This window comes from Pteropus medius, unplaced genomic scaffold (assembly GCF_902729225.1).
Source record: "Pteropus medius unplaced genomic scaffold, Ma_sr-lr_union100, whole genome shotgun sequence".
NCBI classification, from domain to species: domain Eukaryota; kingdom Metazoa; phylum Chordata; class Mammalia; order Chiroptera; family Pteropodidae; genus Pteropus; species Pteropus medius.
In genome coordinates, this window is record NW_024354875.1 from 37227074 (window position 1) to 37246205 (window position 19132).

A 19132-nucleotide genomic window follows, 5' to 3' on the forward strand; every position below is an offset into this window, starting at 1 on the left:
AAACAAAAGAGTACTGAAAGAATTTTCACAGTGTTGTGGTTGGAAGAGTACTTACTCAGTGGTGTTTTTGGTATGACTGGTTCTTCAGATTTCAGGGGTTTGCTGATGCCGAACTGGTTTTCTGCTGAAACACGGAAGTGGTATTCCACATTTTCTTTGAGGCCTTTTACCACCAGAGATGTACCTCGAACTCTGGAATCAATGGTATACCAGGCAGCTTTAGGCACTTCTCGTCTCTCAAGGATGTAGCCTAAGATGTCGGCACCACCATCATCGGCAGGGGGTCTCCAACTGACCCTTACAGAGCGAGCTTGTATGTCATCATATTCAAGTGGCCCTTCTGGAGCGTTGGGACTTCCTATCACCCTGACCTTGATGTAAACAGCCTTCTTGCCACATTTGTTTTCCAGAACCAGGTCATAAGTGCCAGAATCATCCCTGACCGCTTCTTTGATTACAAGCTCAGTGTGTGTTTCAGAGGTTGCAATCATGGCACGCTTACTAATATCTTGGCCTTCCTTGGTCCATTTACATATTGGGTATGGTTTTCCTTTGATTGGTATGGTAAGTCTGATGACTCCACCTTGTCTTACAAAGATACCTTCCTGGTATCTTTCATCAAGTTCATAATCAGGATATTCTGGGGAAAAAGGTATAGTTACAATTAGTATTTGGGGAAGGAAATAAGTCTTAAGGCAATTATAGCAGAAAGTAAATGATCGTATGTCGTACCAAGCATTTCAGTGACTTTGACTGTTCCTGGTACCTCAGCGGGCTCCCCAGGTCCACCGGCATTACAAGCTAGAACACGGAATCTGTATTCAGCGCCCTGAGGTAGATGTGTTAGCGTATACTCCCGAATCTTGGTTGGGGTGGTGTTACATTTGGTCCATTCATGTTGATCTACTTTTTGCATTTCAATCAAGTAGCCTGTGACTTTAGATCCTCCTTCATCTTCTGGAACACTCCAGGCCAGGGAGACTGATGTTCTTGTTGTATCAGTAACTCTTGGATTTTGTGGCTTTCCTGGGGGAGCTGGGAATAAGAATTAGACAACAACATAATTGTTATAGTTGCTGCAAAGTTGAAAATCAGCTGTGCCATCTAACAAATCCAGTGAGTTGTGGAAACATGGCCTGTTAGCATTAGAATTTTTTTTTGTTTTATAAAAATTTCATTTGTTTTATTGGTTAAAAATACTTAAAGTTCTTGCTTTTTCTTTTGTCTTAAGTGTGCTTTATTTATGATCACCACTACTAACTTACATTTATCATCATTTTTTAAAGTGTGTTTGGAAATATTAACTTGTTTGAAAATTTTAACTGTGATGTGACATATATCAGGAGTCCCATTTTAAAGAAGGGGAAATAGGCTCAAGAGACGAATAAAAAGTTATTTGCCAAAAGCTGCTAAGGGCTGGAGTAGGGAGGATCGGATTGATGACAAAGGGACATAAGCAAACTTTTGGGCTGATGGAACTATTCTATATTTTGTTTGTGGTGGTGGGCACACAATAGCACATTTTTCAAAACTTATAGAATTATGCATTTCAGAAAGGTAAATTTTACTCCATTAAATTATACCTAAATAAACTCGACATACGAAATGTATTACCTATTGGATCCATGGCAACGACGGGTTTAGAAGGACGACTTGGCTTTCCAGTCCCTCTCATATTAATGGCTGTGACACGGTGTTCATATTCTAAGCCTTCAATAAGGCCAGTGGAACGGTACCGTGTCATTGTCACTGGTACTTTATTTACACGAACCCATCTATCTGCTCTCACTTCTTTGCGCTCCACAATATATCCAGTCACTTGGGAGCCACCATCATCTTCTGGTGGATACCAAGTAAGTGTCATGCCATCACGGGACACATCAAATATCTGTAATGTTTCTGGAGGTCCCGGAATATCTGTAGCAGAACAGAGGTAAATGCAATACGGCAATATGAATAAATTAAAATAAAGACTCATATATTTGTACAAGCGCGTCTTACCATTTTAAGTGGTATATAAGACTCTCGTAACTATAGTTCCAGTGTATTCATTTTTTTACTTTTCTTGCTGTTCCTCATTTTCTTTAATTTTGTAAACATTTATTAAGCACGCATTCTGTATTTTTTCTCACTATAACATAGCCAGTCTGTCCTTCCTTCCCTCCCTCAATTCTTTCTTCTTTCCCTCGCCCCCTTCCATCTATTCATTTCTAATGCCCTCCTCCTCTTTCTTTCATTAGAAAAAAAAAAAAATCTAACCATGTTGAAAACCTCCAAGAAAAGTATATTTAGAAATCTTAGAAAGACCCTGAGTTAATTTTGTGACCTATCTTTACTTACATTAGGGCACATTCAAAACAAATCCCTTTTTGTTAACATTCAGAATCAGAGGTGAGGAGAATGGTGGAAGGGCCCAAGGACTTACTGATGCTGCTGCGACATTCTATGACCTCGGACTGCAGGTAAGAGCCAATCCCAAAGCGGTTTGTTGCAGCCACACGGAACACATACTCGTTTCCTTCAGTGAGTCTGGTAAACTTAAATGTTGTTCTAGTCACTGATTCAGACACTGGCAGCCATCCTGGACGATGGGCATCACGTTGTTCTACCACATAACCACTCAACGGAGCACCACCATCCAATTCAGGTGGTTCCCAGGAAATGGTAACTGAAGTGGCATCAATTTCATTAATCTTGATAGGCCCAGTTGGTGGACCAGGCTTGTCTATGAAAGAAAAAGAAATCCAGGAAATTAATTTTCACTTCAAATCAAAATTGGATGACTGAACATCAACAACAACTTGCTTATGTCTTTGTCATATGTGCTTACCGAGAATGATAACTTTAATGGTCTCTGAAGTAGTTCCAGTTACATTTTTCAATTCAAGTGTATATTCTCCAGTATCTCTGATAGTGGTTTCACGGATGGTTAATTTAGCTACTTTTGTATGAGTTTCGACAGTGACACGCTCTGATTCTTTTAGTTTAGAACCAGCAAAGAACCAGGAAGCAGCAGGAGGTGGACGACCAGCGATTGGTATCTCCAGCTCTACTGGTCTGCCAGCTGGGATGTGGATGGTCTTTTGAGGCATTGTAGAAATATCAATTGTTGGCAACACTATGAAAAAGAAATCAGGCATTTATTCTTAAGCGTTATTTCTCATGACACAGTGTCATGAATTCTGAATGTTTTCTTTACTTTACTTTACAATTACTGTTAATTTTTTGGCAATTTAGTACATACCTCTGAGGTCTTGTACAGTCACAGCTGTGACGATCTCTCTTGGTTCTGACACACCTTTCTCATTTTGTGCTCTTACTCTAAATAAGTACTGTTCACCTTCATTTAAGGAAATAACAGTGTGCTCTAGGACTGTGGGTTTTAAGGTGACAACCTTCATCCATCTCTCGGTGCCAGCTTTGCAGGCCTCAAGAACATATCCAGTGAGTCGGCTACCACCATCGTAGAGTGGTTTTTCCCAGGCAAGGGTAACAGTTGATTTGGTGACATCAATCACTTCTAGTTTTGTAGGCACCAAAGGCACTTCTGAGACCAGAACTGCATCAGATGTTTCACAGGGCTCTCCAATGCCATAAATATTTTCTGGCAACACTCTGAAATAGTACATGGTTCCTTCTACAAGTCCAGAAATTCGGTAAAGGGTCTTGCTGCATTTAGTAGTTACTGTTTTGAATGCTCTCATGGCAGCTTCACGTTTCTCAATAATGTAATTGTTGACTGGAGCTCCGCCATCAATTGTGGGGATTTCCCAAGTGATGGTCACAGAATCTCTTGATACTTCCTTAACTTTCACTGAAGGACAGGGACCAGGAGTATCTAAAAAGTAGATTGAAAGACCCATACTTCTTATTTGTCTAATTGGTTAATAGATTTTTTATTTTTTGCAGGAAAATATACGCAACATAGTTCCTCTCTAGAGAGGTGACGAATCATAGGTCAATGTGTATCTTTTTAGAGGATGTACTCACAGCATCAATTTTCAGACAAATACATACCATATACTTTCACAAGGACTGTTGCTGATTTCTTGCCAGATTGATTTTCAGCTTCAATGGTGTATTTTCCAGCATCATATCGGTTAACTTTGTCCACGATAAGTAAAGAGTAGCTCTCAGTGGTGTCAATAATTGCCCGGTTTGCAAGGTCAATGCCCTTTTTGCTCCATGTAATGACGGGAGGTGGTCTTCCCGATACAGACACCATCAGGCGTAATGAGGCCCCAGCTCTGACAGTCACGGTCTTCTTTAAATCATCTGCAAGCTCAAGATCTGGTATTTCTGGAAAGTAAATGTCAAAAATTAATTCATGAACAGGTATGATGAAAATAATTCACCTAAAATCTTATATTATAAATACCTAGTCTTTCCACGGGCTCAATTTCGGCGACGGCCTCACTGTATTCACTCATACCCTTCACGTTCACAGCAGCAACTCTGAAGGAGTATTTCTGGCCCATTTTAAGGTCTGGCACAGTGAATTCAGTATTTCTTATTGTGGCATTGGTATGTACTCGGTACCACTGATCAGTGTCCTTCTCTTGCATCTCAAGAACATATCCTATGATGTCAGTGCCACCATCATATGTGGGCTTGGTCCATGCCAAACTAATGCTGTGCTTGGTGGTATCCACAACTCTTGGAGCAGAAGGTGGTCCAGGGGTATCTATGGAATTTTAAAAGAGGAATGCAGAAATTACACAAATAAAGAAGTTTTGAGATTTGTATTTTTGGTTTTCAAGAGTCACAGAGGCATTATTGTTCTTCGTCCACATTCACCAAGATAATTTTTGTACCTAGGTTCTTCCGATATTACAGGACAGTACTGTATGCTATAGTATCACTTATTATTATTGTTATTATTACTATTTTCAGAATTAAACTCCTTTAGAAATGTAGATTTTTTTCCCTGTTACTTTGGCTAGCTATATGGTATTCTAGCTAAGCTCATTGTTTAAAGTGTCCTTTCTCAAGGACTTTAGTTGCTCAGCTTTCACAGCATTAATATCACTTGTCACCTCTACATTTCTAATGAGTACAAAAATCAGTTTCTTCTACTTCCCCTATTCAGTCCCAATGATTTATTCCTTAGTTCTTGGGCTCAAACTCTGTACAAGGATTTGACACTTATTTTTGAAGCTCTTGTGACAGTTCTTCTGTTAGATACTTATTAAAATACTAGAAACTATGCTGTGCTAAGCCTCTTCTTAAAAGAGACTTTGTCTTTTTCTTTTCAGTAATTATCATCACTACAATGCATTTTTCTCTATTCTTTGGAAGATTTGTAAAATATCTCTCTCTCATATTGGTAGCAGAATAATTACTTTTTTCAGAGATTAAAAAATAATGCAACAATTTTGAGCAATGTAATTACTAACTTATCAACGGAAGTAGTAATTAAAATGTTCTCTGACTTAGACTATATTTGAGATCCCTCTAATAAGCATATGCCTTTCTAGACCATTTACACATTCTACAAGTTCTTGGAAGTGGCATTTTGGAAAATTATTTGTAATAAAGTTTTAATGGGTATTAGTTTAGGTATGATTCTTGGAACTCACATGATGGTTCTCTGCATGAGATAAAGTTGGAAGCTTCACTGGGTTCACTGTTACCAGCAGCATTTACTGCAGTCACCCGGAACTGGTAATCACAACCTTCCATCAGGCCCGTCACCTTCAGCCTGGTATCATACACTACATAGTCTTTGTTGACACGTGTCCAGCGCAAGCTCTTCTTCTCACGTTTGTCCACTAGGTAGTTGCTGATCTCATTGCCACCATCAGATTCAGGTTTTAACCACTGAATGATGATATGCTCTTTGCCAGCTCCAACTTCTTCAGGAATGCCAGGTTGTGATGGAATAGCTGTTTATAGTTTTATGAAAATAAGGGTCAGAATTGCTATGGATATAACCGCTCTCTTCCCCCCAACCCCTTCCCGATTCCATTACATTTCAATTACCAAGTTGTTTAAAAGTGTCAATACTCACTGAATGAGTTTCTGGCTACAATTGGCTGTGATTCAACAGGCACACCAGGGCCATATTTGTTTACCGCGCGCACTCGGAATATGTATTCATTGTTCTTGATGAGTTTGGTAACTACATAGGATAGTGTTGGGCATTCGCCTTCAACAATCACCCAGTTGAGCCTGCTAGTCTCACGTCTCTCCACAATGTAGTGAGTCATTTCTGCTCCTCCATCTTCCTTTGGAAGGTTCCAGGCTAAAGTGCACTTCTCCTCTGTTATTCTGCTGACGGTGAGATTTCCACATGGGCCAGGGGAATCTGAAATGTGTGTAATGACAAGCAATGATAAAGATCTTTCTTTCTGTCAACCCTTGAAAGTGCTATAAAAATAAAAGAACATTTGACATACTTACCAAGAACTTTGACCATAACAGACACAGCCTTGGTCCCACTGGCATTTTTCACTGTTAAGGTGTATTTTCCACTGTCACTTCTGTCACAGAACTTAATCACAGCAGTTGCTCTTTTGCCCGTATATTGCAAAGAGACTTTTTCGCAGAGATCTAGTTCCTTGTCCCCTTTGGTCCAGATAATTTTGGGTTCAGGTTTGCCACCAACTGCGGCATCAAGAACAAGATCTGAGCCTGCTCTGATGGTAACCAGTTCGCCCTGCAATCTGGCATCCAGTTCGGCTTTGGGTGGAGCTGTCATAGGCAAAACAAATGCGAATGAATACATGACAGTTTATTTCATACAAATTGTGATAGTTTAAAGGGAGAACATTGAGTATTTTTTTTACCGTATTCATCTCTGCAAGTGACAGGCCCTGTAGATTCTGATCCTTTGCTAATTACGCCTGCTGCATTTTTGGCCAATACACGGAATTCATAAGTGTCTCCTTCACTGAGAGCAGTCACAGTGAAGAAATTGTCAGATACGATGGTATAGTTGCACTTCAGCCAGCGACCGTCTCCAACTTCACTGACTGGCTTACGCTCTATGATGTAGCCCACAATCTTGCTGCCTCCATCATACACTGGTGCAGACCAAATCAGTGACACTGTTGATCTTGTGACATCTGTCACCTCTGGTCTTCCTGGTGCATCTGGAAAGGATGCAAAAATAAGATTAAAAAATACAACTCTGAATTCTACTGCTACTACTACTGCTACTGCTTTTGCTATGCCACGAAACAAATATACCCTTAAATTTTGATACATACCAACTGGGTTTTGAGCCATCATAGGTCTTGAAGCTTCACTGGCTTTGCTAACGCCTGCGGCATTGAGTGCATATGTTCTGAACTGATATTCCAGTCCTTCTACCAAACCAGTCACTTTGTAGTTGCACTCTAAGCATGGCACCTTGTTTTCTTTCACCCAAAGAATGGTGTTACGTTCTTTCTTCTCAACCCAGTAGCCGATGATTTTACTGCCACCATCATGATAGGGTTCTTCCCAACGAATAGACATGGTGTTGGCAGACACGTGGTAGATTTCAGGTCTGGTAGGAGCGCTCGGTGGGACTAAATATAAACAAAGGCATCAAATATAAATACAATTTTATAAAATTCAGGGGAAACATTTAATAATAGAGACTTTGAAATATGATTTTTATTTTTCTTACCAAATGGATGCTCAGCAATTATTGGTGCTGATTCTAGAGGCTTACTGACGCCAAATCTGTTCTCTGAACTGACACGGAAGGAATATTCCATGTATTTTGTAAGATGAGTGACTTTAATTTGAGTGCGCTTGACACTGGAATTGACAAGCTGCCAGGCTGTTGTTCCTGACTCACGCTTTTCAACTATGTAATTAGTAATGTCGGTGCCTCCATCATCTTTAGGTTCAGCCCATGAAAGGACACATGATTCAGCCGAGACAGATGAAACCTCGATGGGGCCAGTTACTGGACCTGGCCTTCCAATGACTACAACTGTGATGGTAAATGTTTTGACACCAGCTGTATTTTCCAGGGTCAGGAAGTATCTTCCAGAGTCACCTCTCATGCTATCCTTTACAGACAAGGTGGTTCTGTCTTTTGTTGTTGTGATATGCATTCGATCTGTATCCTTTAGTCTCATTTCTTCCAGCTTCCATGTAACTTTGGGGGCAGGACGGCCACTGATTGGCACATCGATGGTAAATGTGCTTCCTGCTTTGCAAGTTATGAGCTGATTGGTAATTCCAGTGAGATCAGCAGTGGGCTCAATTTGAGGTTCCTTGATGATGACAGAAGAGAAGGCTTCCCTGGGTTCACTGTAACCAGCATCATTCTTGGCCTTCACCCGGAATTCATATTCCGTGTTCTCAACCAGGCGATCCACTGTGAGAGTCAGCAGTTTGGTGTGACCAGCTTCAACCCAGAAGTCAGATCCCTTTTGTCTCATTTCGAGCAGGTAGCCAGTGATTCGGCTGCCTCCATCATGGTCAGGTTTAAGCCAAGCTAAGACTGCAGAAGATTTGCTTGTGTCAACGACATCAAGTCTCCTAGGTGGAGCAGGCTGTTCTGTAGCTACCAATGGTTCTGGCATTTCATAGGGTTCACCAACACCATACTCATTTTCTGCAAAAACACGGAAATAGTATGGAACGCCTTCTGTCAGGTCATTGACCTTGAGGATCTGACGAGTGCATTTTTCACTGACAACCTGCCAGCTACGGCGACTTGCTTCTCGTTTCTCTACCACATAGTGATGGATTCTGGCACCACCATCAAGGAGAGGGGCATCCCACATCAGTGTGACAGATCCCCGGGTCACATCTTTGAAGGTAATCGGGCCAGGTGGGCCTGGAGTGTCTAGCACCTTTACGGTGAATGTGATTGACTTACTACCACTGTTGTTTTCTACTGTAAGGGTATATTTCCCTGCGTCATTTCTGTTGCAGTTTTCCACAGTGAGGGTGCTGAAGGAGTCTGTGGTATGGATATCAGCCCGAATGCTAAGGTTAGAGTCGGGTTTGCTCCACACAGCTGTAGGAGTAGGTCTACCTTGGTAGGCAATGAAAAGGCGAATACTGGCCCCAGCTCTAACGACATGAGTCTGCTTGAAGTTTGCGTCGATGTCTAACTCAGGAGCTGTTAATCGGTCAACTGCTTTAATTGTTCCAGTCACTTCACAGCTGTCTCCTTTCCCAGCACCATTGATAGCACTAACCCGGAATTTGTATTCTTCACCCGCTTGTAGATCTGTGACTGTATATCTTGTTTTCACACATGCCTCTGTATTCACCTTGTGCCAGTCTCCCAAGTCAGCTTTGCACATTTCAATAATATACCCAATTATTTCCATGCCTCCATCAAACACTGGCTTAGACCATTCTAAGCTCACAGTTGTCTTTGATGTGTCTGTCACTTTGACCACAGTGGGAGCACTTGGTGGGCTGACTGGCTCTCTACATTTGATTAATCTTGAGATACCACTGGCAGGTCCTACTCCTGCAGCATTTTCAGCCATGACACGGAATTCATACTCATTGCCCTCTATCAGACCAGTGACTTTGAATCTTGTCTCTGAGATTGGTCGTTTGCTGATCACTTTCACCCATCGTGTGCTTTTCTTTTCTCTCCTTTCAAGGATATAATGTTGAATTTCATTGCCACCATCTGATTCTGGTCTTGCCCATGTCAGGGTAATGCTATTCCCTGTTACGTTACTAGGTTCTGGAGTGCCAGGGGCATCAGGTATAGCTGTAAAATGAGAACAAAGAAAGAAAGAAACCAGTTAGACATGTTTGCTTGGAAGTTAATCTTATGACAGTACTACTTTGTAAAAATAGACACTTACTGTATTGTATTTGAGCAACCACTGGGTCAGAATCAAGTGGTCTGCCAACGCCAAACTTGTTAACTGCAGAAACGCGGAATTGGTATTCATTGCCAGTTATTAGTTTAGTGGCGGTATAGCTGTGGGCTTCACAGTTATCCTCAATGAGCGCCCAAGCAAGTCTGCTGGTTTCTCGTTTTTCAATGAGGTAGTGGGTTACGGGAGCACAGCCGTCATTGAGCGGAGCATCCCACCAGAGGGTCATCTTCTCGCCAGTAATGTTTGTGAATCTTATTGGCCCAACGACTTTTCCTGGGGTATCTATGAGAAAGAAGTTCCAGAGTTATTTTCTTTTCTCTTGTCCATTATAATGCAATCAGGCCTGCCTCTAATCTAAGTCCCATAATTTGTAAGGTTAAGAAGCTATTTGAGAAGTACCTTGCACTTTCACTGTAATTTCTGCTTTTGCAGAGCCAGATACATTTTTGGCTTCCACTTTATATACACCGCGATGGTCCCGAGTAGCATGTCTAACGAAGAGGCTGGTGGATCCAAGGACATCGGTTATTTCTATATTCATCCTCTTTTCAATTTCGACTTCATCTTTGAACCAAGTTACTCGAGGTACTGGTCGTCCTTGCACCAGAGCTTTAATTCTAAGGCTCTCTCCAGACTTAATAATGAGGCCATCGAAGTACTCAGGGCCAAACTCTACTATTGGTGGAACTATAAAAGAAATAGAAATAATATGTATTAATTTGTCTTGATAAAAATATGAATAAACATGTTTTTTATTAGCCCCATATCATAAAGCCTGGAAGGGTAATGCTTGTTCTGTATTATCAAAGGCTATTCTGAAAGCAAGACTGATAATTGAGAATTTAGATTATGGGGTTAAACATTTACATAATATTAGGTTATCTCCTTTGTTATTGTTTGTCATGTTATTTAGCTTGCGTTGCCATTTATAAAAAGAGAAACAAAACTTTTATGGACTATTTACTTCCAAATACTGCTGCATATTTAAACAAGTTCCTGTATAAGGCTATCATCTGCACTCAAGCAAGGCAATGATTATGCTGTTGGATGTACGTTGTATTTTAATAACTTTAGTAAAGATGGACAGTTATTCTTCAGAACCTTTTTCTTTACTTATTATAAATGACTGAAATTACAAAGCTAAAAACTCATTCCCAGTTGCACACTATTTATATGGGAATGGAGAGAAATAACAGACATGGCCAATTACATTTTTTTTTCTTCTTTTCATTTGAAAGGTAGACAATCTAATTCATCCACATAACAACTTCAGGTAATCTGTATGAAATGATGTTCTTGTTCCTATTGTATAGACAATGGACTAAAAGTATTTTTTTAAACGTGAGTGTTCTTAGCCTTACTGGAAATCAGTTGTAAATGCTTACCATTTTCGTCTCTTGTCATAATAATACCAGAAGACTGTGAAGGTGGGCTTATAGTTCCAACAGCGTTTCTAGCAATTATTCTGAACTCGTATCGATCCCCAGGACTAAGTCCTGTAACTGTGTACTGACATTCACTGACATCAGTAAAGTTGCATCGAAGCCAACGATCACTCCCTTGCCGTTTCTCAATGCTGTATGCCACAATCTTACTGCCTCCATCACGCAAAGGTGGGTTCCATTTAAGTGTGATAGTTTCTCGGGTGACATCAATGTAGTCAGGAGTGCCAGGTGGATCTAAAAAATTATATGGAAGTTAACTGCATCATTATTTCTGCAATCAACTCTTAATCATCGATGGAAGAAAAATGAAACCAACAAATTCCACAAGCTCATTTTAGTCATTGATTTCAATTTTTTATATCATAGTCTTCAAAAATAACTTGAAATTACTTTATTAGACTGATTTAAAGTCATCTCCCTTCCTTTACCTAACCAGCTCTCTAGTGATAAGAAGATATGTGAGAAGGTGATTTGTGGAAGAAAAGCAATATTTGATTTGTGTGTTACTAACACATTCAGTTGACAAATTAAATATATGTGAATAATGCTCGATCGCTTACCTACTGGGGAAACAGCCAACGTAAATTTGCTTGGGTCACTAGGTGAGCTTAGGCCGGCAGAATTTTCAGCATACACACGGAACTGGTAATCCAGGCCTTCTATTAATCCAGTAGCTCTATATTCTCTCCCAGATATTGGTGATGTATTAACTTTTTGCCAGAGGATGCTATTTCTTTCTTTCTTTTCAACATGGAATCCAGTGACTTCTGAACCACCATTATAAACTGGAGCATCCCAAGTTAGTGACATGCCATCAGAAGTCACATTGTATATAACTGGCTTTCCTGGAGGGCCAGGAATCCTGAACTGGTGTTTTGCCACAATAATGTTTGAGACAAGTGGCTGGCTGACTCCATATCTGTTTTCTGCCCTTACTCTAAATTGGTATTCGGAGTCTTTGACTAGATTAAGAGCTTTGAAAGTTGTCCTGGCAACACTTGAACACACCATCTTCCAATTAGTTTGTGAAGCTTCCCGCTTCTCGATGCTGTAACAGGTAATCTCTCCTCCTCCGTCGTCTTCAGGCACATCCCATGACATTATGACACTGTCAGCTTTGATTTCATCAAATCGGATAGGACCTTTGGGCTTTGATGGTGGGCCAAGTGTGATGATTGTAATGGGAAATGAGTTTCTACAAACCGCGTTATCAAGAATAATGGTGTATTTTCCTCCGTTTTCCTTCTTGACATTTTTAATATCCAAAGTAATTTTGTTTTCAGTTTTACTGAAACGAACATATTCACTTTCTTTCAATGGCAAACCATCTTTCAGCCAACTGATAGATGGTTTGGGTTTTCCTTTATAAGGTAATTCGAGGTGCACGTTATGCCCAATTCTCACAGTGACTTGTGCCCCAGGGATTTCTGACAGGTCAACGTCAGGTGTAATTACAAGTTCTTTCACTGTGATTGGCCCGATAGTGACAGCATCACTCAGTCCTTTCTCATTTTTGGCGGACACTCTGAATTCCAGTTCTGACTGTTCTTTAAGTTGGCTAACCTCAATTTCACATGTCTTACTTATGCCAGCATGTGACCATGTTTGTTCTCCTTTACCTTTCCTTTCTACAACATATTCTGTGATGATACTACCACCATCAAAGTCAGGCTTGGTCCAGCTCAGGATAACAGATGTCTTCGTTGAATCTTTCACCGAGAGGTCCCGTATAGGAGCTGGTACTTCGGCAGCCTTCACAGGCTCTGTGGTTTCGCAGGGTTCCCCAATTCCAATTTCATTTTCTGCAAGAACTCTAAAGAAGAATGGAGTTTTCTCTGACAAATCTGTTACCTTAAAGGTTGTATTAGAACATTTGTGTGACACTGCAGACCATGTTCTCTTGGTGGCATCTCTCTTTTGAATGACATAATTAATTATGGGAGATCCTCCATCAATGAGAGGAGGATCCCAGAACAAAGTGACTGTGCCTTGAGAAACATGTTTAATCTGTAGTTTCTGGCAGGCGGCTGGTGTATCGAGCACTTTAACATTTACAGTTGAAGACTTTGGTTCGCCAACTCCATTTTCTATTGTGAGAATATATTTTCCTGTATCATTACGAGTTACTTGAGGAATAATGAGTAATGAAGATGAATCAGTGTTTTGAATGCTGTATCTGGCATCGCTGCCAAGATTCTTCTCATCTTTTCTCCATGTGACAGTAGGTGGAGGTCTGCCTTTAAAGGGAATCAATATTTGTACGTCTTCGCCAGCTTTAGCTATAATAGATGTTCTGAGAGCCACATCTAGGTCGATCTCTGGTTCCTCTGTAGACATAAAATGAACAAATACAATGAATTTTAAAGCAAGAAAATGAGTGACTTCCTGGAAGTACTCTAATAAGAAAAATAAAAACATAATCATACCAGTAGGTACATACCAAGTATATCTTTAGCTTGTACAGGTTCAGTCATTGCTATAGGTTCTCCTTGACCAGCACAGTTTATAGCAGATACCTGGAAGTAGTAATTGACTCCAGGTTTCAGGTTAGATACTACATATTCTGTGGTTCTGACTTCTCCTTGGGTAGAGACAATAGTCCATTCCTCTTCTTCTCCTTGTCTCATCTCAACAACATATCCAGTAACAGCACTGCCCCCATCATAGACAGGTTTACTCCAGCCAAGAGTGATGGATGATTTAGTTGAATCTGCAATTCTTATCTTAGCCGGTGGGCCTGGAGGATCTGGAATGGCCATTTACATATAGTAATTACATAACCACACACAATTTAGTGACATGAAAAAAGACATAGGTGAAGATGCTGCATTTATGAGCACTTACCAATAGGATCTGCAGCTTTGTAGAAGTCAGATGGTTCAGAAAATGGACCCTGTCCGGCAGCATTTACAGCACAAACTCGGTATTGATAGTCACTGTTTTCCGTGAGCCCTGTCACTTTCTCTCTGGTGTCACGGATAGTCTCCTTTAGGACTTTAAACCATCCTAGACTCTTCTTGTCTCGTTTCTCAAGGAAATAGCCCCTTATTTCACTACCACCATCTGCAACTGGTCTGTTCCAGACAACGGTCATTGAATTCTTGGTAATCTTTGTCACCTCTGGTATGCTTGGAGGCCCTGGTGTAACTATTTAGAAAGGAAAAGGAAAATGAGTTCAAAAGGTCAACATTACTGATATATTCTATCTTTTAATCTTTTAGTCTTATCCAAGAATATTAATTTCATTTATTATACTTTCCACCTTGTGAAAAAGATGATGAGAGGAGATATCATATGAAAGAAAGTGAAAATCATTCTAAGGAAACAAATTAACAAGTTAGAAGAGTTTACATTTATTTTTAAAATATTGAAGTGTTTGCTTTCAATTTTCTAATGGAATAATGTCTCACCAAATGCATTCTTTGCTACCACTGGATCAGATTCCAGTGAATCACCAATTCCGTATTTGTTCACAGCTCGAACCCGAAAGATGTATTCATTTCCTTTGATAATCTTGGTGGTTTTAATGATACACTCTTCCAAATTTTCAGACACCATAGACCATACGACACGGCTTGTCTCACGCTTTTCCACGATGTAGTGAGTGATTTTTGCACCGCCATCATCTGCTGGAGGCCGCCAGAGAAAAGTTATCTTTTCAGCAGTGACGGTCTTAAATTCAATTGGTCCGCCTGGAGGTCCTGGTTTGTCTGCCAGTGAAAGAACAAAACAATATGTTAGTATTTTTGAAAAGGTTATTATTTAAAATTATTGAATTTTAGGCCAACAAAATACGATGTTGGCCTGTATTCAGTACCTACCAAGGATTTGCACTCTGATGGTGGCTGAGGCTGAGCCCATGGCATTCCTCAGTTTTAATTCATAGCTTCCACTATTAAGGCGAGTTGCATCTTTGATGAGTATAGATGCAAGGTCAGTGGTATTTTCTATAGACAATAGTGCATTGGTTTGTAACTCTTTATCATCTTTATACCACTCAATTGTAGGCTCAGGTTTGCCTGAGATGCCAGCTCTGAGCTTCACAGATGTGCCTGCTTTGTATTTGACAACTTCTGTATATTCTAGAGGTAAATCAATTACAGGTCCACCTGCAAGAAAAACAGATGAGACATATTTAAAAAATCAAGAGGAAAAAAAATAATTGTGAACTTCAAAATAAGGTCATTGGCCTTTTTTAAATGAGATATATATATATACACACATGGTAGTTCTAATCCTATTTACCTATTATTTTAAACATTTAAATTTTACAAGCCTCTTTTCTATCCCAGATGGGGAAGAAAGATATGGGCAAGCACCGAACCCCAATGACACTGCATTAATCGCACAGGGACTTAAATTCATTTAAAATGTACTTTAAAGTCTATTAGGTGTTTGGGTCCAGTGATGAAATGGGATATAGTAGTAAGAACATCACTGAAGAACCTGCATTATACATTTTTTTTTTTTCACTCTAGGTTCTCTATCTTCTTCCTCTACCTCCGATTCTTTTTATTTTCCCTTCCCAGTTCACCGGTATCCAGGTGTGGGCAGTTCAGGTCAGACCCTTGAAGTCTGAATTCTCTGCTCAAATGGCTACATACTTTACTGGACAGATTTTCTGCCAGGCTGCTTAGAATTTTTGAAGAACAGAAATTAATTTGATTTGCCTCATAGTCTCACAAATACTGATGCAGGGTCCACAAAGCCTGATTCATGAAGAGCAGCCCTGAAATTCTCAGCATGAAGATGTGAGTGGATACTTTTGACCAGACATCACAGAGACTCCTCCTTGAAAATGGAGAACTTTTAGAAAAAACTGTCACAGGGTACCTAACTCTCATGAAACTTTAATTTTTAAACCACTGTTGAGTTGAATATGCCACCTATTTTCCAAAATGGTCAAGTATGTATATTTCGGACAGAGCAATGTACAGAGAGTTCCGGCATCTATCCGTTTGAATTCCCAGTCTATCACTAATGAGCTGTTTGAGGTTGGGGAAGTTATACAAGCGCTCCAAACCTCAGTTTCTCTTTTGTAAAATGGGCTAATCTTAGGGGCGTTAGAACTAAGGGAGAGAATTCAAGGCAAGCACTCAGTATATACCAGCTGTTGCTAGCTAATATCATCATTAACAAACACCTCTGGGCACTCAACTGTGGTTTTTAATGATTGACTTTGATAATTTAAAATAAGAGTGAAAGCACCAACTCTTACAACCAAAGAATCACAAAATGTTGAAGTTGGAAAGAACTTCAGATATTCTGTAGTCCAAATCTCACGTTTTATGGTTAAGTCAAGAGGCCTGGAGAGTTTAAAGAATTTTCTTAAGATGCTCAGCTAGGTTATAATTTCTAACTAAGGTGCATAATAAAAGTTATTTTTATGGATTAGAAATCTAAAATTCTAAAAATATAACTAAGGTGCATAATGAAAGTTATTATATGGATTAGAACCAAGAAAAATAAGAAAGATATTGAGTTAAACTGCTGTTGGGATTCAAAGTGCTAAAAATGCTTACCATAAGAATCGATGCATGTAATGGGGCCTACGACCTCAGATGGATTACTGATGGAACCTACAGCATTTCTAGCAAAGACACGGAATTCATACTGGGAATTCTGAGTCAAGCCAGAGACAGTGAATTCAGTCTCAATAACATTGGTGAAGCTGGCTTTGGTCCATCTGCCATCTGGAAGGTCTCGTCTCTCAACGATATAGCCTGTAATCCTGCTTCCTCCATCAAAAGCTGGTTGTTGCCATGAAAGGTTGACAGAATTCTTTGAAATATCAGTGATACGAACATTCCTTGGTGGTTCTATGGTAATAAGGGAAAGCAGATTAGTGGCACTTATATCAACATTATTTTGTTTTGTAGAAATAAGATTTGCATTTTTAAATAGTCAGAACCGTCCTCATGAAATACATACCACAGGCATCTATGGCTAGGACTGGCTCAGAAGGATGGCTGGGTTTTCCAACACCAGCAGCATTTTCTGCATATATTCTGAATTCATAAATAAGTCCAGCACTGATTGTTGTGACTTTGAAGTGAGTTGTGCGGATGACCATTTTGTTAACTTTTTGCCATAATATACTGTTTCTATCTTTCATTTCCAGGTGATAGCCTATAACTGCACTGCCTCCATTGGATACTGGTTCATGCCAGCTCACGGTGATGCTTTCTCGAGTAACATTAGTAACCCATGGTGTAGATGGTGGACCAGGTGTTGCTACAAAAGAGAGAAATCCCGTGGGTTAATATAAATATTTAAAACATTTATGTAAATGAAAACTTGGGATCTTTGAAAAGTTTGACAACTTACTGAATGGCAGTTTGACAACCACATAAGCCGAATCTATGTGATCACTGATACCAAAGCGGTTTTCTGCCTTGATGCGGAATTGGTATTCTTCTCCTTTGGTCAGTTTCATGACTTTAATCACAGTTCTTGCAACTGTTGCAGACACCTCCGCCCACACTGCAGTATTTGTCTCTCTCTTGAGTACAATGTAATTGGTAACCTGACTTCCTCCATCATACTTTGGCGGCTCCCATTTGAGAGTCACACTTTCTTCAGTTATATCACTAATAACAACAGGGCCAGTCGGGGGACCAGGCCTGTCCAGTACGATGATGTTAATAAATGCTTTGGTTGTTCCACTGGAGTTGGCAGCAGTGATCTCATATTTTCCAGAATCAGCAGCAACACTTTCTTTGAGATTAATGGTCAGGTTCTCTGCAGTAACTTCAATATTAAATCTCATGGTTGCTTTCAGGGGGACATCATCTCTTGATAAAGTCACTTTGGGCAGTGGTTTTCCAGAAATTGGAATGTCAACTTTAAGGTTTGAACCAGCTCTAACATATACGGTATGACTTGGGAAATTCTTCATATCGATTTCAGGTGGTTCTGAAAAAGAAGAATATAGCAGACGAAGGTGAAAAAGAATTTCTAAAAGTTAACTCAAATCAGTGCAAATAATTTCAAATTCTGCTTCTACATAAAATTAGACATACCTAGCTGCTCCTTAATAAGAACAGGAAGCAGAAGCTCTCTCGGGTCACTCAGACCAGCTTGATTTTCAGCAAATACCCGGAAAAAGTATTCAGAATTCTCCCTCAGACCAGAAACAACATGATGAGTTGACTTTACCACGGCGCATTTAACCCAGTTTTTCTGTCCTTTTTCTAGTGTTTCAATGACATAGTGTACAATTCTGCTTCCACCATCGTGTTCTGGCTTCAGCCAGGTCAGGGAAACACTGTCTTTGGATATACTTGTTACTCCAAGTTTTTCAGGTGGGCTTGGTTTTTCTAAGAAAGTAAAACACCAAAAGAAAGATAAGATTATTACATTTTTATCCATGTATGTTCTTCCTGCATTGTCAAAAGAAAAATTTTAAGTGAAAGCCACATATTTACTTTGATCTGAGTCTTTCTTACTTTTTATATGACCTGTTTGTCCTCTGAGCCAACCAAAGCTTCTCCAACTTCTGTTATTTATTACATGTCATAGCATGTTGTAGCATTCAAATTCAAACTAAGTGTCAAATGACCAGATTAAATGATAAAATTTATCCCAAATTATGGGTATAAAAAATGAGGAATTAGATGAACAATCTTGTCAGAAAGTTCATCATAAAATTTGTGCACACATACACATATGCAGTCAAATTCATTATACTTAAATTAAACATATATTATGCAATCTCAGCTATGCAAATGTCTACATTTGTTTTTATCAACAAAAACTTTCTCTGTTAGAGATTTCATTTCATGCTATAGTATGAATTGTTTGAGGTGTGAATCAAAAATATTTCAGATTAAACAATAATTAGAATGATTCACATTATTCTAGGAAAATTAATAAGAATAGGTAAATTTT

At 39.6% G+C, this 19132-nt stretch overlaps 1 protein-coding gene across 1 annotated transcript in view; it reads right to left on the reverse strand.

Moving 5' to 3' along the window:
• The window catches only part of TTN (titin), a 295008-nt gene that overhangs the window by 13572 nt on the left and 262304 nt on the right, over positions 1–19132 (reverse strand). Inside the window, 26 exon segments of the mRNA XM_039855355.1 lie at positions 56–640; positions 733–1035; positions 1615–1917; positions 2426–2725; positions 2831–3118; positions 3245–3838; positions 4018–4299; positions 4379–4684; positions 5580–5885; positions 6011–6307; positions 6403–6693; positions 6789–7094; positions 7212–7514; positions 7616–9682; positions 9780–10079; positions 10197–10484; positions 11183–11476; positions 11803–13569; positions 13683–13988; positions 14087–14389; positions 14653–14952; positions 15064–15351; positions 16765–17061; positions 17174–17476; positions 17570–18157; positions 18265–18561. Of these exon segments, the coding sequence (XP_039711289.1) occupies positions 56–640; positions 733–1035; positions 1615–1917; positions 2426–2725; positions 2831–3118; positions 3245–3838; positions 4018–4299; positions 4379–4684; positions 5580–5885; positions 6011–6307; positions 6403–6693; positions 6789–7094; positions 7212–7514; positions 7616–9682; positions 9780–10079; positions 10197–10484; positions 11183–11476; positions 11803–13569; positions 13683–13988; positions 14087–14389; positions 14653–14952; positions 15064–15351; positions 16765–17061; positions 17174–17476; positions 17570–18157; positions 18265–18561 (11862 nt within the window).